At 48.0% G+C, this 13,713-nt stretch overlaps 1 protein-coding gene across 2 annotated transcripts; it reads right to left on the bottom strand.

Annotated features, from left to right (window-relative positions):
* Nucleotides 1–1,616: 1,616 nt before the first annotated feature.
* On the bottom strand, nt 1,617–13,713 carry SNX11 (sorting nexin 11). Of its 2 annotated transcripts, XM_017854021.1 has the most exons (8): nt 13,404–13,712; nt 10,458–10,517; nt 9,458–9,512; nt 8,568–8,654; nt 7,829–7,929; nt 5,299–5,394; nt 4,913–5,125; nt 1,617–3,137 (listed from the first exon to the last, which is right to left on the bottom strand). In XM_017854021.1, exons 3-8 carry the CDS (start codon nt 9,497–9,499, stop codon nt 2,864–2,866), a joined length of 813 nt encoding a protein of 270 aa, XP_017709510.1. In that variant the 5' UTR covers nt 9,500–9,512; nt 10,458–10,517; nt 13,404–13,712; the 3' UTR covers nt 1,617–2,863. The 2 variants fall into 2 exon arrangements, with proteins under 2 accessions (XP_017709510.1, XP_017709511.1); XM_017854022.1 differs by lacking the exon at nt 10,458–10,517 and having other exon boundaries at nt 13,404–13,713.

The raw sequence follows: 13,713 nt of genomic DNA on the forward strand, positions 1-13,713 counted from the left end.
CCCAGCACTTTGGGAGGCCGAGACGGGTGGATCACGAGGTCAGGAGATCGAGACCATCCTGGCTAACACGGTGAAACCCTGTCTCTACTAAAAAATACAAAAAACTAGCCGGGCGAGGTGGCGGGCACCTGTAGTCCCAGCTACTCGGGAGGCTGAGGCAGGAGAATGGCGTGAACTTGGGAGGCGGAGCTTGTAGTGAGCTGAGATCTGGCCACTGCACTCCAGCCTGGGCAACAGGGCGAGACCCCGTCTCAAAAAAAAAAAAAAAAACTTAGTGTTTTAATGGTAAGAAACCCCACCCCCCAACACACAAACACATTTCCTCCCACCAAACAACCCCCACAAGCTTGGAATCAGTCATCTTGGGTTATGGATGACTAGATGTGGGCCATGGAGGTATCTGATAGAAGAAAGGTGACTAAATCAGGACAGAACTTGACTCAAAACTAAATTCTAAACATTTTTATCCTACAAACAGTTCAATGAGCCACTACCCCCAGCTAATCCTCCACCTTTCATAGAGGTCATCCAGCCACAGTGGCTAGACCTGGGCACACGCAGGACAGAGCAAAACAGAAGAGGGGCCTATGGCACTATCTGGATGGAGAGAAAAACTCATGTGTGCTATTTTTCTGATGGCCCTAGGCCTGTATTATTAGAAAAGTGCTTTCCTTCCTAGGACTTCTCCTTCTAAGGCCTATACTCAACTAAGAGAGAGACTGAAAGGAGATGGTGCCTGGCCCTAGATTAACTGAGGTGCTGTTGTATGCACGCTGCTAATGGATCATTAAAAAAGCTGAGAGTCAGAAAAATCACATCCATGTCTTTGAATGGCTCCTGCTGTCCCAGCAGCCTAGCCTGCTGGCAGAACTAGCTGCTGAGCACCAACTCCAGGAAGAAAAGGAGCAAACAGAAGAAGTCCAACCCAGCTTGCTGTTTTTTGGCTGAGTAGGGAATTGACACAGACCACCTCCGGCTCCTGTCTGGAAGTTTCGAGATCAGAGAGCTTCAGGCACAGCTGGGTTCACAGCTGCACCATTTGGAGCATTGGGCTCATTAATATTCATGAGCCATCCCCACCAATCGGCAAAGCGGATGCCATTAGCTTAGCATCTGTCGGGTTTTTGTGAGGGTTGCGCATGGAGTTTTTTTCCCCTTTTAAATGAACTTCTTCTGACATTTTGGATTTGCCTCTGTAGGTTTTCTATCCTCGCCTTGCTCTGCTGCATCATATAAAGGAGAGACCCAGGGGAGGCGAGCAGGAAAGAGGGATGAATACCAGCCAGGGCTTTGCATCTGCCTGTTGACAAACTTTATTTCTCTTTCAGCACCTGGCACCTCAGACAGGCTGCGAGGATGGAAGCAGCATCAGGTAAATTATACCTAACAAGGTTCATGCCCAGAACTGTGAGAAGAGTTGGATCCCAGCTCTTTGGAAGACAATCCTTCCTCCAGTGGTGAAGTTGAGCTGCACACACAATGCAGGAGGGCTACAGAGCACAGTTCTAAACCATTATTTCCATGCTGATAAATTCATGATTTATGAAAGAAACTACTGCCAGCCCTCACTCCCTCCTTCTCTGCTACAGCTTGTTAGACACAAATTACAACAACAATCTTAAATACTTGCATTTTATTTCAGGCCAAAGCCCCTCCACTCTGAACTAAATGCCATGACAGTCCCACAGCATAGGCTGGTAGTAAAAGAGCCCACAGACAGGGTAGGATAGCCAGAGGACGGAGGAGTGGGCGACAGGTAGGGGAATAATCACATACGCAAACCTAAGAGTAAAGCAATGCAGAATGCCTGTGGCACTCGGCTCCTACCAGCTCTGGCTCTCAGTGGAGATGAAGAATGGCAGCAGGAGGAGAGAATGCCTCATTGTCTGAAGGAGAGCGTGTTGTTCCTCATCTCCATCCCCAGAGCCCTCTCTTTCAGGCAGGCAGAAACACAGCCCTTGCACCCCCACTGGACTGCTCTATACAGCACAGAGATGCTGGCGGTGAAAGCCCTGGAGGCAGGGAGCTGTTACCAAAGGAGAAGAAAAGCATTCAAAAAAGAAAGGAGCCCACTCTAACCCTGCAGAAAAGATAGCCACGTCTCCGCTTTATAACCAGAAGAGACAGTGACAGCCCCGACAGTCTTTTCCAAAATAAAGGCCCCTGGGCTGTTGCTGTTCCTTCTGGCTGTGGCCAGCCACTTCTCTCTCAGGCATGACCATGAGCTGTTGTGCAGGTCTCAGGCTCCACTCAGCCAGTCTCAGGCTAAGGTCTTGGGACATAAATCCCCAGCGGCAGAAGTCGCAGCACCAGTTCCATTCAGTGGTATCATTGAAAGAAAAAGCAAGGAGGTGGGAGAGTAAATATTCATCCCACTGTCCATCCAAGAAGGTAGGCAAGAGGCCAGCCTCCCGGAAACAAAGTGCTCTAGGGCTACAGCAGAAACTGAAGCCAGCCAAGATGGGGATACAACATGACCACTCCTGTTGGGACAATGTTCAATATGGCAGCTTAGAATTGCCACATACAGGTCCCCAAAACTGGTCACCTGAGGAGATACTCCTGGTCCTACATACAAATGACCTACAGAAACTCAGCTCCCAGGAGAGTAATATGGGGTTCTGTTCAAAATCAACAGCCCCTGGGCCTTATGCTTAACTTACAAACATCTGCACAGTATTTATTCCCATGGAAGAGGCATACGGGGCTGTTATGACTGACCTCTGTCAATCATCCCAAGCAGAGGCGACTAGAAGACACTAAGCAGCCCTGCCTCCCACAATACCTGCCCTGTGCCCAGTCCCACGTGAGTAAGTCTCCTGGCCCGTATCTTCTCTGACCATCTCAGAGCAGAACCCAGAGCTCACTTTTCCAAAACTGTTTCTAATTGACCAGGGTCCAAAGGCACAGCATGGTCTCCTCCCACAGCCCTCCTCACAGACTGAAGAGTGGAGGTTCCCTCATTGGGTCTTCCAAAATCACAGCATAATGGTGAGGAGAGGGGTGGGAGAGTGGGACTTTCCAAGGAAGGAACCTCAGAGTCAACAACTGGAGCCCACACTGCTAAGTGGTCCTTTTCTTCACTGGGAGGCGGTGAGGGAGAGTTCCTCCTACCCGATCTTGGAAGAAAGCAGCAACTGGAAAAGAGTGGGAAAAGGAAAAGAAAGGTATGAACAGCTTGGGTAACATAGGGAGACCCCGTCTCTACAAAAAAATAAAAATAAATTAGCCACGGATGCTGGCATATGCCTGTAATCCCAGCTACTCAGGAAGCTGAGGCAGGAAGATTGCTTGAACCTGGGAGGTCAAGGCTGCAGTGAGTTATGATCACACCACTGCACTTCAGCCTGGGCAACAGAGTGAGACTCTGTCTCAGAAAAAAAAGAGTATGAACATATAAACAAAAATGAATGGAAAGGGAAGTCTCTCTGAGCCTATTCTGACTCAGGAGGCTGCCCAATAAAAAAAAAAAAAAAAAAACGGCTGGGCATGGTGCATTATTTGAGTCTGGGAGGTGGAGACCAGCCTGGGAAACCTGGCGAAACCCTATCTCAATTTAAAAAAAAAAAAAAAAAGACTGGGCGCGGTGGCTCACACCTGTAATTCCAGCACTTTGGGAGGCCGAGGCAGGCGGATCACAAGGTCAGGAGATCGAGACCATCCTGGCTAACACGGTGAAACCCCGTCTCTACTAAATATACAAAAGTTAGCCGGGTGTGATGGTGGGCACCTGTGGTCCCAGCTACTGGGGAGGCTGAGGCAGGAGAATGGCGTGAACGCCGGGAGGCGGGACGCTTGCACGTGAGGCTGGATCAGTGCCACTGCCACTCCAGCGCTGGGGCGAGGCGCAGAGCAAGGGGACTCGTCCAAAAAAAAAAAAAAAAAACACAGATAAATGCAAGTGAATGGATAAACAAAATGTGGTTATTTAGCCATACAAATGGACTGTTATTTAGCCATAAAAATGGGGGGAAAAAAGGAGAAAAAAAAGCAATGAAGTAATGATGCATGATAAAATATGAATGAACCTTGAAAACATTTTGTTAGATGAAAAAAGCCGGTTACAAAAGACCACAAATCATATGACTCCATTTGTGTAAATGTCCAAAATAGACAAACGCATAGACAGAGAAAGTAGACTAGTGGTTGCCAGGAGCTACGGGGGAGGGAAGGACAGGGGAGTCACTACTCATGGGTACAAGGTTTCTTTTGGGGTGATGAAAATGTTCTAAAATTGACTGTGGTGGCTGACATTTATACAACCCTGTGACTATATTAAAAAATACTGAACTGTACCTAAAAAGGTAAACCTTATGGCAGGTAAATTGTATGTCTATAAAGCTATTAGGCCAGGCGCGGTAATCCTAGCCAGTAATCCCAGCACTTTGGGAGGCAGAGGCAGGTGAACACCTGAGGTCAAGTGTTCGAGACCAGCCTGATCAACATGGCAAAAATCCCATCTCTACTAAAAGTACAAAACTTAGCCGGGCGTGGTGGCACTTGCCTGTAATCCCAGCTACTCAGGAGGCTGAGGCAAGAGAATCGCTTAAACCCAGGAGGTGGACGTTGCAGTGAGCCAAGATCATGCCACTGCACTCCAGCCTGGGCAGAAGAGTGAGCCTCTACCTCCACAAAAAAAATAAAATAAAAATAAATAAGGGAGGGAGGAGGAATAAAATACCGAATAAATGAGAAAACTTTCCCTTCTCTCTCCCCAGGTTTCAGTAGGAGCTCCTGCTACCCAGTTGTAGGTTAACACAGACCCACCTGGATAGAAAGCCACGCACCCAAAGAACAAGATCTCTTGAAAGGCTACCAATGCTATGACATTACTTCCCTAACAAATGGACACCTCTCTGGTCCAGGTTATAGCAAACCTAGCCCCTGCTATCTCAAAGAGTACTCCAGTTACCTCTTAGGCTGGTCTCCTTTAGCCAGATGAGAAGAGCTCTGCCTCTCTTCCTGGACCCAGCCACAGTTTGACATAGCATATCGAAGAATGGCATCAGACACAGTCATGGTGCTTCGGCCTTGGACACAGGCTTCTATCTCAGGCACTGAGAGCTGGCTTTGCAGGAAGAGGTGCAACTGACTGTCGGACAGGAGAACCACACTCTGCAGGACCCTAGGGAAAATACAGGTAGCACAACACAGAGCGTCAACCTGAGGAACTGCTCTCCATTCCCCATCCTCTGAAGAACTTCTGGTTACCTGAGCAGAGAGCTCCATCCTGCCTGGCACTTTCCTCCACCCCGCCTCCACCCTCAGTGGCCAGCACCAGCCGTTCTGTCCACTCACTTTTCAAGGAAGTGCTGCAGACCTTGTCGTCGCTTCTCAATGAACTCATCTGAGGTGCCAAAGAAGGTTGACTTCCCAGGAAGTTCAGGAACAGGCCTGTGGAGCCACATGATATAACACCCATGATAACTGTAACATCTAAGATAGTCATTCTAGCCTCTGATCAAGGAAATCCCTTGAAAAGAAGCCTCATCAATACAATTAGCATTTTTTTTTGAGACAGAGTCTCGCTCTGTCGCCCAGGCTGGAGTGCAGTGGCGCAATCTCAGCTCACTACAAGCTCCGCCTCCCGGGTTCACGCCATTCTCCTGCCTCAGCCTCCCGAGTAACCGGGATTATAGGCACCCACCACCACGCCCAGCTAATTTTTTGTATTGTTAGTAGAGACGGGGTTCAGCATGTTAGCCAGGATGGTCTTGATCTCCTGACCTCGTGATCCACCCGCCTTGGCCTCCCAAAGTGCTGGGATTACAGGTATGAGCCACCGCCCCTGGCCACAATTAGCTTTTAATAAGGGGTGGTGCTAACATTGACTGACTGCATGCCAAGTGTCAAGCCAGACTGTGCTAAATGTTTTATAAACATTATTTCATTTAGTCATCCCAAAACCCCATGAGAAAGATATTAGTAAACTCACTTTAGATCAGAGAAGTTAAGTAAATTTCTCACTGTTACACAGCTAGTAAGCAGCAAAGCTCATATCGGAACCAGGTCTATGACTATAAAACCCATGCTGATACATTATTCTTGTCTGTTTGATTTTAGAGACAAGGTATTGCTTTCCAAGCTGCTCTCTTCAGGTTGCCCAGGCTGAAGTGCAGTGGCATAATCATGAGCATAGCTCACTGCAGCCTCAAATTCCTGGGATCAAGTAATCCTCCTGCATCAGCCTCCAGAATAACTAGGACTACAGGCACGTGCCACTGTGTGCACCTAATTTATTTATTTATTTACTTAGGTATCTGTAGAGACATAGTATTGCTCTGTTGCCCAGGCTGGTCTCAAACTCCTGGCCTCCAGTGATCCTCCTTCTTTAACCTCCCAAAGCACTGGAATTACATGTGTGAGCCACCAAGCCCAGCCACACTATGTTGTTAATGAAACCCACTCCTGGCTAGGTACCGTGCTTCATGCCTGTCATCCTAGCACTTTGGGAGATCAAGGTGGGCAGATCATTTGAGCTCAGGAGTTCACGACCAGCCTGGACAACATGGTGAAACTTCATCTCTCCTTTAAAAAAAAAAAAAAAAAAACAGCCAGGCGAGGTGGCTCACGCCTGTAATCCCAGCACTTTGGGAGGCTGAGGCGGGGAGATCACCGGTCAGGAGATCGAGACCATCCTGGCTAACACAGTGAAACCCCGTCTCTACTAAAAATACAAAAAATTAGCCGGGCGTGGTGGCGGGCACCTGTAGTCCCAGCTACTCGGAAGGCTGAGGCAGGAGAATGGCGTGAACCCGGGAGGCGGAGCTTGCAGTGAGCTGGGATCACGCCACTGCACTCCAGCCTGGGCAATAGAGCAAGACTCTGTCTCAAAAAAAAAAAAAACAGGCCGGATGTGGTGGCTGATGCCTGTAATTCCGCCACTTTGGGAGGCCAAGGCGGGTGGATCATCTGAGGTCAGGAGTTCAAGATCAGCGTGGCCAACATGGTGAAACCCTGTCTGAATTGCTTTAAACAGGAGGCAGAGGTTACAGTGAGCCGAGATCGCACCATTGGACTCCAGCCTGGGCAATAAGAGTGAGACTCTGCCTCAAAATAAAATAAAATACAAAATACAAAAAGTAGGCCAGGCGCAGTGGCTCACACCTGTAATCCCAGCACTTTGGGAGGCCGAGACAGGTGGATCACTTGAGTCCAGCAGTTTGAGACCAGCCTGGCCAACATGGAGAAACCCCGTCTCTACTAAAAATACAAAAACTAGGCAGGCGTAATGGTGGGCACCTGTAATCCCAGCTACTTGGGAGGCTGAGGCAGAAAGAATTGCTTCAACATGGGAGGCGGAAGTTGCAGTGACATGAGATCACGCCATTGCACTCCAGCCTAGGCAACAGAGCAAGACTCCATCTCAAAAAAAGAAAAAAACATTATTTCCCAGCTAGGCCTGGTGGCTCACACCTAATCCCAACAATTTGGAAGGCCAAGGCAGGAGAACTGCTTGAGTCCAGGAGTTCAAGACCACCCTAGTAACATATGGAGACCCCCATCTCGACAAAAACATTTTCCAAATTAGGCAAATGTAGTGGCATGCAACTGCAGTCCCAGCCACTCAGGAAGCTGAGGTGGGAGGATTGCTATAACGCAGGAGGTTGACGCTGCAATGAGCCATGAGGGCGCCACTGCACTCCAGCCTCCGTAACAGAGCAAGACCCTATGTCAAAAAAAAAAAAAAAAACCCAAAAAACCAAAAAAACAACATATTTCCCAATTTCCTTAGTGCCTGGTATGTTGCAAGTTCTCTTCATTGTCAACTCCAGTACCTACATAAGCACCCAAAACAGACCCAAGAAGGAAGCAAGAGCAAACTCACACCAAACCAGCATTTCTCTGTAGCTGCTTTCTCAGCCACACAAACTCACGGTAGCGGCGCCGCACACAGGAAGTCTTGGCAGTAAAGGCTTTGCTGTTGGTCTATACATGAAAGCACATGAAGTACATGAAAAGGGTTTAGTGGAAAAAAGACAAGTTCACATAAGCTCCCTATCACTGCTCTCACTGAGGAGCCATGCCATCAGGCCACAAAGCTGATCAGGTCCCCAACTAGAACAAGGTGCCACCAGGCAGCCCAAAAGCAACTCAAAGACATACCTCAAACTCTCTTTCCTTTCCTCCCTCCCTTTCTTCCAAGTCTTCTGTCTCAGGTCCACCAGAAACACTCAAAAATAGGTTACACCTTGCTGTGTGCAGTGGCTCACGCCTGTAATCCCAGCACTTTGGGAGGCCAAGGAGGGTGGATCACCTGAGGTCAGGAGTTCAACACCAGCCTGGCCAACATGATAAAACCCCGTCTCTACTAAAAAAATATATATTCAAAATTAGCTGGGCATGGTGGCACATGCCTGTAATCCTAGCTACTTGGGAGGCTGAGGCAGGAGAATCGCTTGAACCCGGGAGACAGAGGTTGCAGTAAGCCGAGATCACACCACTGCACTCCAGCCTGGGCAACAAGAGCAAAACTCCATCTCAAAAAAAAAAAAAGGTTACACCTCAGTACAAGCCCCTCAGCTCTGCAGAGCGTTGACCCCAATACAGAAGCTTGATGCACTCACATGAAGGAATATCTTATAATCCACGTAAGAGTTCCAGGAGCCCTCATTCTGCACTCGGGGGTCCTGAACGCGCACTGTAATCACCTCCTGTAGGTAAGAAAAACTTCCTCAGCTTCAGCTACAGATCAAGGCAGCTCTGACAACACAGGTTGCTAGATTTTTCCATCCAACACCAACTTTCATTCACTCAACAACAACTTTTTTTTTTTTTTTTTTTTTTTGGAGACGGAGTCTCACTCTGTCGCCCAGGCTGGAGTGCAGTGGCACGATCTCCACTCACTGCAAGCTCCGCCTCCCGGGTTCACGCCATTCTCCTGCTTCAGCCTCCTGTGTAGCTGGGACTACAGGCGCCTGCCACCGCGCCCGGCTAATTTTGTATTTTAATAGAGACGGGGTTTCACCGTGTTAGTCAGGATGGTCTTGATCTCCTGACCTCGTGATCCGCCCGTCTTGGCCTCCCAAAGTGCTGGGATTACAGGCGTGAGCCACCATGCCCGGCCAACACCAACTTTCATTCATTCATTTCATTCATTCACTAAATTCAGTCACTAAATTCAACAAATTTTTACTGAGCCCCACTATGCGTCAGACACTGTTCTAGGCACTGGGGATAAAGCATGAACAAGAGACATAAGTCCCTGCCCCCATGAAGTTTACATTCCAGTATATTCCAATCAATGGAAAATTTAGTCAGAATGGAACTCTATTTCCTAGGAATGCCTCTGCTGTTGATTTCTTTCTCCTGACTTTATTTTGAGCTCATCAGAACCACCAAAGTAATACTGCAGGAAGAACACTACTGAGTAATGATTTGCATCTCTGTGTCCTCTTTCCTCCTAAATCCCCTCTCCAACTTTTACCTACCTGTTCTCTGGAGACCACACTCTTACCTCCTGTTCTTGGTTCTCTGACATCCTACACCAACAGCCCATTGGAAGAAAACATCTGATGAGGGACAGAGGATACAGGATCAAGATTAGTATGCCTCTGTTCTTACCATTCTTTACCAGGGAAAACCCTGAAACTTTTTAATAGACCTCCGTGGGGAAACCCAGGCAACACTTTTTGTTTTTGTAAAACTTAAGAGGAAGCAAAAAAAAATACCCATTAGCTCAATGCCAAGCTAAAAGGCCCTGGGGAATTTGCCTCCCTTCTCAGACCAGGCCCTCAACTAGGCCACCTCTCCCCAAAGGGTGTTGGAGTCTACAGAAAGTTTGTCACATGCAGCCAAAACAGGCGGGTCCAGATGTAAAACTTTTGCCTTGAAGAATGCAGGCACAACAGGGTCTGGGGAGCACTCAGATCACAGCTTTGAAAGGGAGCCTAACAGCGCCTCCTCCCGGCTGTCTAGAGACAACCAAGTCCCCCCAAACACCGATGCTTCTGCATTTCTCCCAGTCTCGCTAACACCAGTCACCTCCCCACAGGTGAATCATAGAGCTAGAGCACTCCAAGGAGCATCTGAGTGGGTTGCCCAGTTGGGACCTCCCCAATCCATACTCTGGAACCCAAGCCAACTGTTCTAATGACTTCCTCTCCTGACATGCCATCCGGTTTGTACTTCTGCCCAAGCACCCCACAGCTGCACAGGTCGACCCAGGATGCAGTCTGCTCTTTTGTAAAGATTCATTAAAGCCTCAGCCCTGATTTTCCCCAATGTGGCAGTTTACATGTATAGCGACATCGCCCACTCCGACAAGGGGACCATGAAGGCTGCAGCACAGGGGTTACTCAAGTCCAGTGGGGCCCATGATGTCACCTTCTGTTAAAATACAGCACTAATCTTGTTACTTCTAGAACTATTCCAACAGCATCCACCCTGGCTGCCGCCTCCACCCCCTTCTCTCTTAAGAGCGGAACAATAAGGTTTAATTTCCTTTTCCAATTTACCTTGAAATGAAAACTCACTTCAGCCAGTATGTACTGCCAACAAATGATCCAGGCTGGCTCCTGGGAAAACAAGACTATCTCTAATATCTCTGAGCCCTCCCTCTCCTTCCCCCATACCCATTCACATACGCACTCATTTTTACAGTCCCACAATTAATTTTAAACACATTCTCTTATTAGTTCTGCCTTACCATTAGAAGACAGTGTAATGAGTTTCCTTCTATTTTATGTTTTGCTAACACAAGACTAACATTTCAAAAGAAGGGGAACTCATTTACACCATGAAATCAGCAAAGCAAACAGCTTTTTCAATTCTCTCCAATATACCAGAAGTATCTCCACAGACAAACACTGCATGCAGAAACGAAGCTGCATGGTCCATGACAAAATTGGGCTACACGGTGTTGAGCAAACCCGAGGTTTTGTGATTGCAGTACCATCTTAAATGGTATTCTTGCTGACAATCTGATTTTCATGTGATGCAGCCACCACCTTCAAGGGGTCCTGAACTGAAAGGTGGGAAATTCCAATTCCAGAACAACCCATATATAACATTCCAGATATTAGTCAAATGTCTGAGACTAAAAAGAGCAGACCTATTTGCTGTGAACAACTAACCTCCTTAAGTTGTTTTTTTTTTTCTCTTCTCTTTACAGGCATTCGATAAACTGCCCGCACAGGAGCAGAGAGTGAAATACTCTGAAGCGTCTTTAAACAAAACTAACAATGGGAAAGACGATGACAAGGCAATCGCAGTCATCCACTCAGTGGAGGTCATACATCTTTTGTACCTTGAAAAAGGTTTGTCAAATTCAGGACCGTAATTTAGTAACGAAATGATCATCATACACTTGGTCTCAGGAAGAGTTTGCATAGGGCCCTGCACTACCTTCATGAAGAAATTCTTCTTTCCTTTGGGGCCAATACCACTCAGAAACAAATAGCTATGAACTGGCTTTTTTTAAAAAAAAACCTCCAGAGGCCAGCCTGGCCAACATAATGAAACTCCATCTCTACTAAAAATACAAAAAATTAGCTGGGTGTGGTGGCAGGCGCCTGTAATCCCAGTTACTTGGGAGGCTGAAGCAGGAGAATCGCTTGAACTCGGGAGGCGGAGGTTGCACTGCACTCCAGCCCAGGTGACAGTGCGAGACTCCATTGTCAAAAAAAAACAAAACAAAAAACCTCCAGATGGGCCAGGTGCAGTGGCTCATGTCTGTAATTCCCGCACTTTGCGAGGCTGAGGCAGGCAGATCACGAGGTCAAGAGATCAAGACCATCCTGGCCAACACGGTGAAACCCCGTCTCTACTAAAAATACAAAAATTAGCTGGGTGTGGTAGTGCGTGCCTGTAGTCCCAGCTACTTGGGAGACTGAGACAGGAGAATCAGTTGAACCCAGGAGGTGGAGGCTGCAGTGAGCAGAGATCGCACCACTGCACTCCAGCCTGGCAACAGAGTGAGACTCTGTCTCAAAAAAAAAAAAAAAAAAAAAAAAAGGAAGAAAGTTTCAGTTGTAACTGTCCTTAAAAACACTGGGCCGGCGCAGTGGCTCACGCCTGTAATCCAGCACTTTGGGAAACTGAGGCGGGCAGAACACTTGAGGCCAGGAGTTTGAGAACAGCCTGGCCAACACGGCAAAACTCCGTCTCTACTAAAAATACAAAAATTAGCTGGGCATGGTGGCACGGGCCTGTACTCCCAGCTACTCAGGAGACTGAGGCATGAGAATCGCTTGAACCCAGGAGGTGGAGGCTGCAGTGAGCCAAGATCACACCACTGCACTCCAGCCTGGGCGACAGAGCGAGACCCTATCTCAAAAACAAACAAATGAGACCCTATCTCAAAAACAAACAAACAAACACTGGAACAAATACAAAAACCTAGACACCAAGTAGTAATTTCTAGCAACCACTATTCTCCGTTAGATTCCTCCCCACAGATATCACTCCTCAAAAGAAAAAGCTCAGTTCTGCCTCTGGAGAAGAAGCAGAAAGTTCCTAACTTTAGTTCTATAATCTGGGAGATGGATCTGTACGTCATTCAAATAAGGCTAGAGTCAGTGACCATAGCTAATTACATAACTTAGTGTTAACTACATTTCCTGGGCCCTTTCAACCGCATCTGAAGTTTCCTTCACTTTCTTCACCTGTACCAGCACCAGTAGCGCTAGTGAGTACCCAATTGTTTGCTGTTTACAAAGTAGATTCATGGTAAAGCTTCTAATATAGTAACAATACAAGGCTTTAGTCTCACCATTTATTTTCTCTCCCATTTAAACAACTTCAAGCGAAAGGTTAAGAAAATCAGGTGATTAAAGTAGATGGAACTACTGAGACTACCGTCCCTTCTTACTCAATCTTGAGCCCTTCCTTAGTGCCAGATGGCAGATAGCAATTCAAAAAGCTCTCCCTCCAATTATAAATATCACACGTACTAGATAGAGGAAGCTCCCAGTTCTGACCAAGCTTTGTGTGATCTCAACCAAGCAGTTACGCTCCATCTTTTTGTCCATCTCTAACCTACTCCTTTCACTTGGAAGGTAATTAACAACGGCGACCACAATCTACCGCAAGTCTCCCGTGTCCACGTAAAATACTCGCCATTGCCCCCAGTCTTAGCCGTTTAAGTAAATGTCCCCAGTCTTTTACTACGATCACTCCTCCTCCATTCTCAACAAACTAGGACCGAAAGGTCCACATGATCCTTCTTTCTTTCCGATTAAGCTTGGGGAGTAGGAAGTGAAAGATATACTTTGAAGGTAAACTGAAAAGTCGGGTTTTTGGATCCCGAGCAAGCCCTTGCCTTAATGCCGGGTGGTAAGAGAGTCCCTCCCTAGGATGTAAAGCGATGCCGCCATCCCGAGTGCCACTACTGACGCTAAAGCCCACGCCCCCTCACCTGAGCGCAGCCCCTACTCCCCAGGGCCCCGCCCACGCACTCTCACCTGAGAACAGCACCAGCTCCCCAAAGCGACACCGCCCGCGCCCCACCATATAGCCAGATCACGGCTTCTCCTTCCGGGTGAGTCGCCGGTGCCCCGGTGCACGACGGGAGACCCCCCAACCCCGGGTGCCCAGGACGCCCCGCCTCTACAGGCCCGGGCTCTGAGTGGGATTCCCGCTTCCAAACGGCGCAGCTCCGCTTGCCAAGGCCCCGGACTGGAGTCGGGATCACCCGCTCCACTCACTTGGGACGCTAGACAGTGGACACAGGTGCCGGGTGAGGGACGGCGAATGGGCTCAGATATCCAATCC

This window comes from Rhinopithecus bieti, unplaced genomic scaffold (assembly GCF_001698545.2).
Source record: "Rhinopithecus bieti isolate Rb0 unplaced genomic scaffold, ASM169854v2 scaffold_35856, whole genome shotgun sequence".
NCBI lineage: Eukaryota > Metazoa > Chordata > Mammalia > Primates > Cercopithecidae > Rhinopithecus > Rhinopithecus bieti.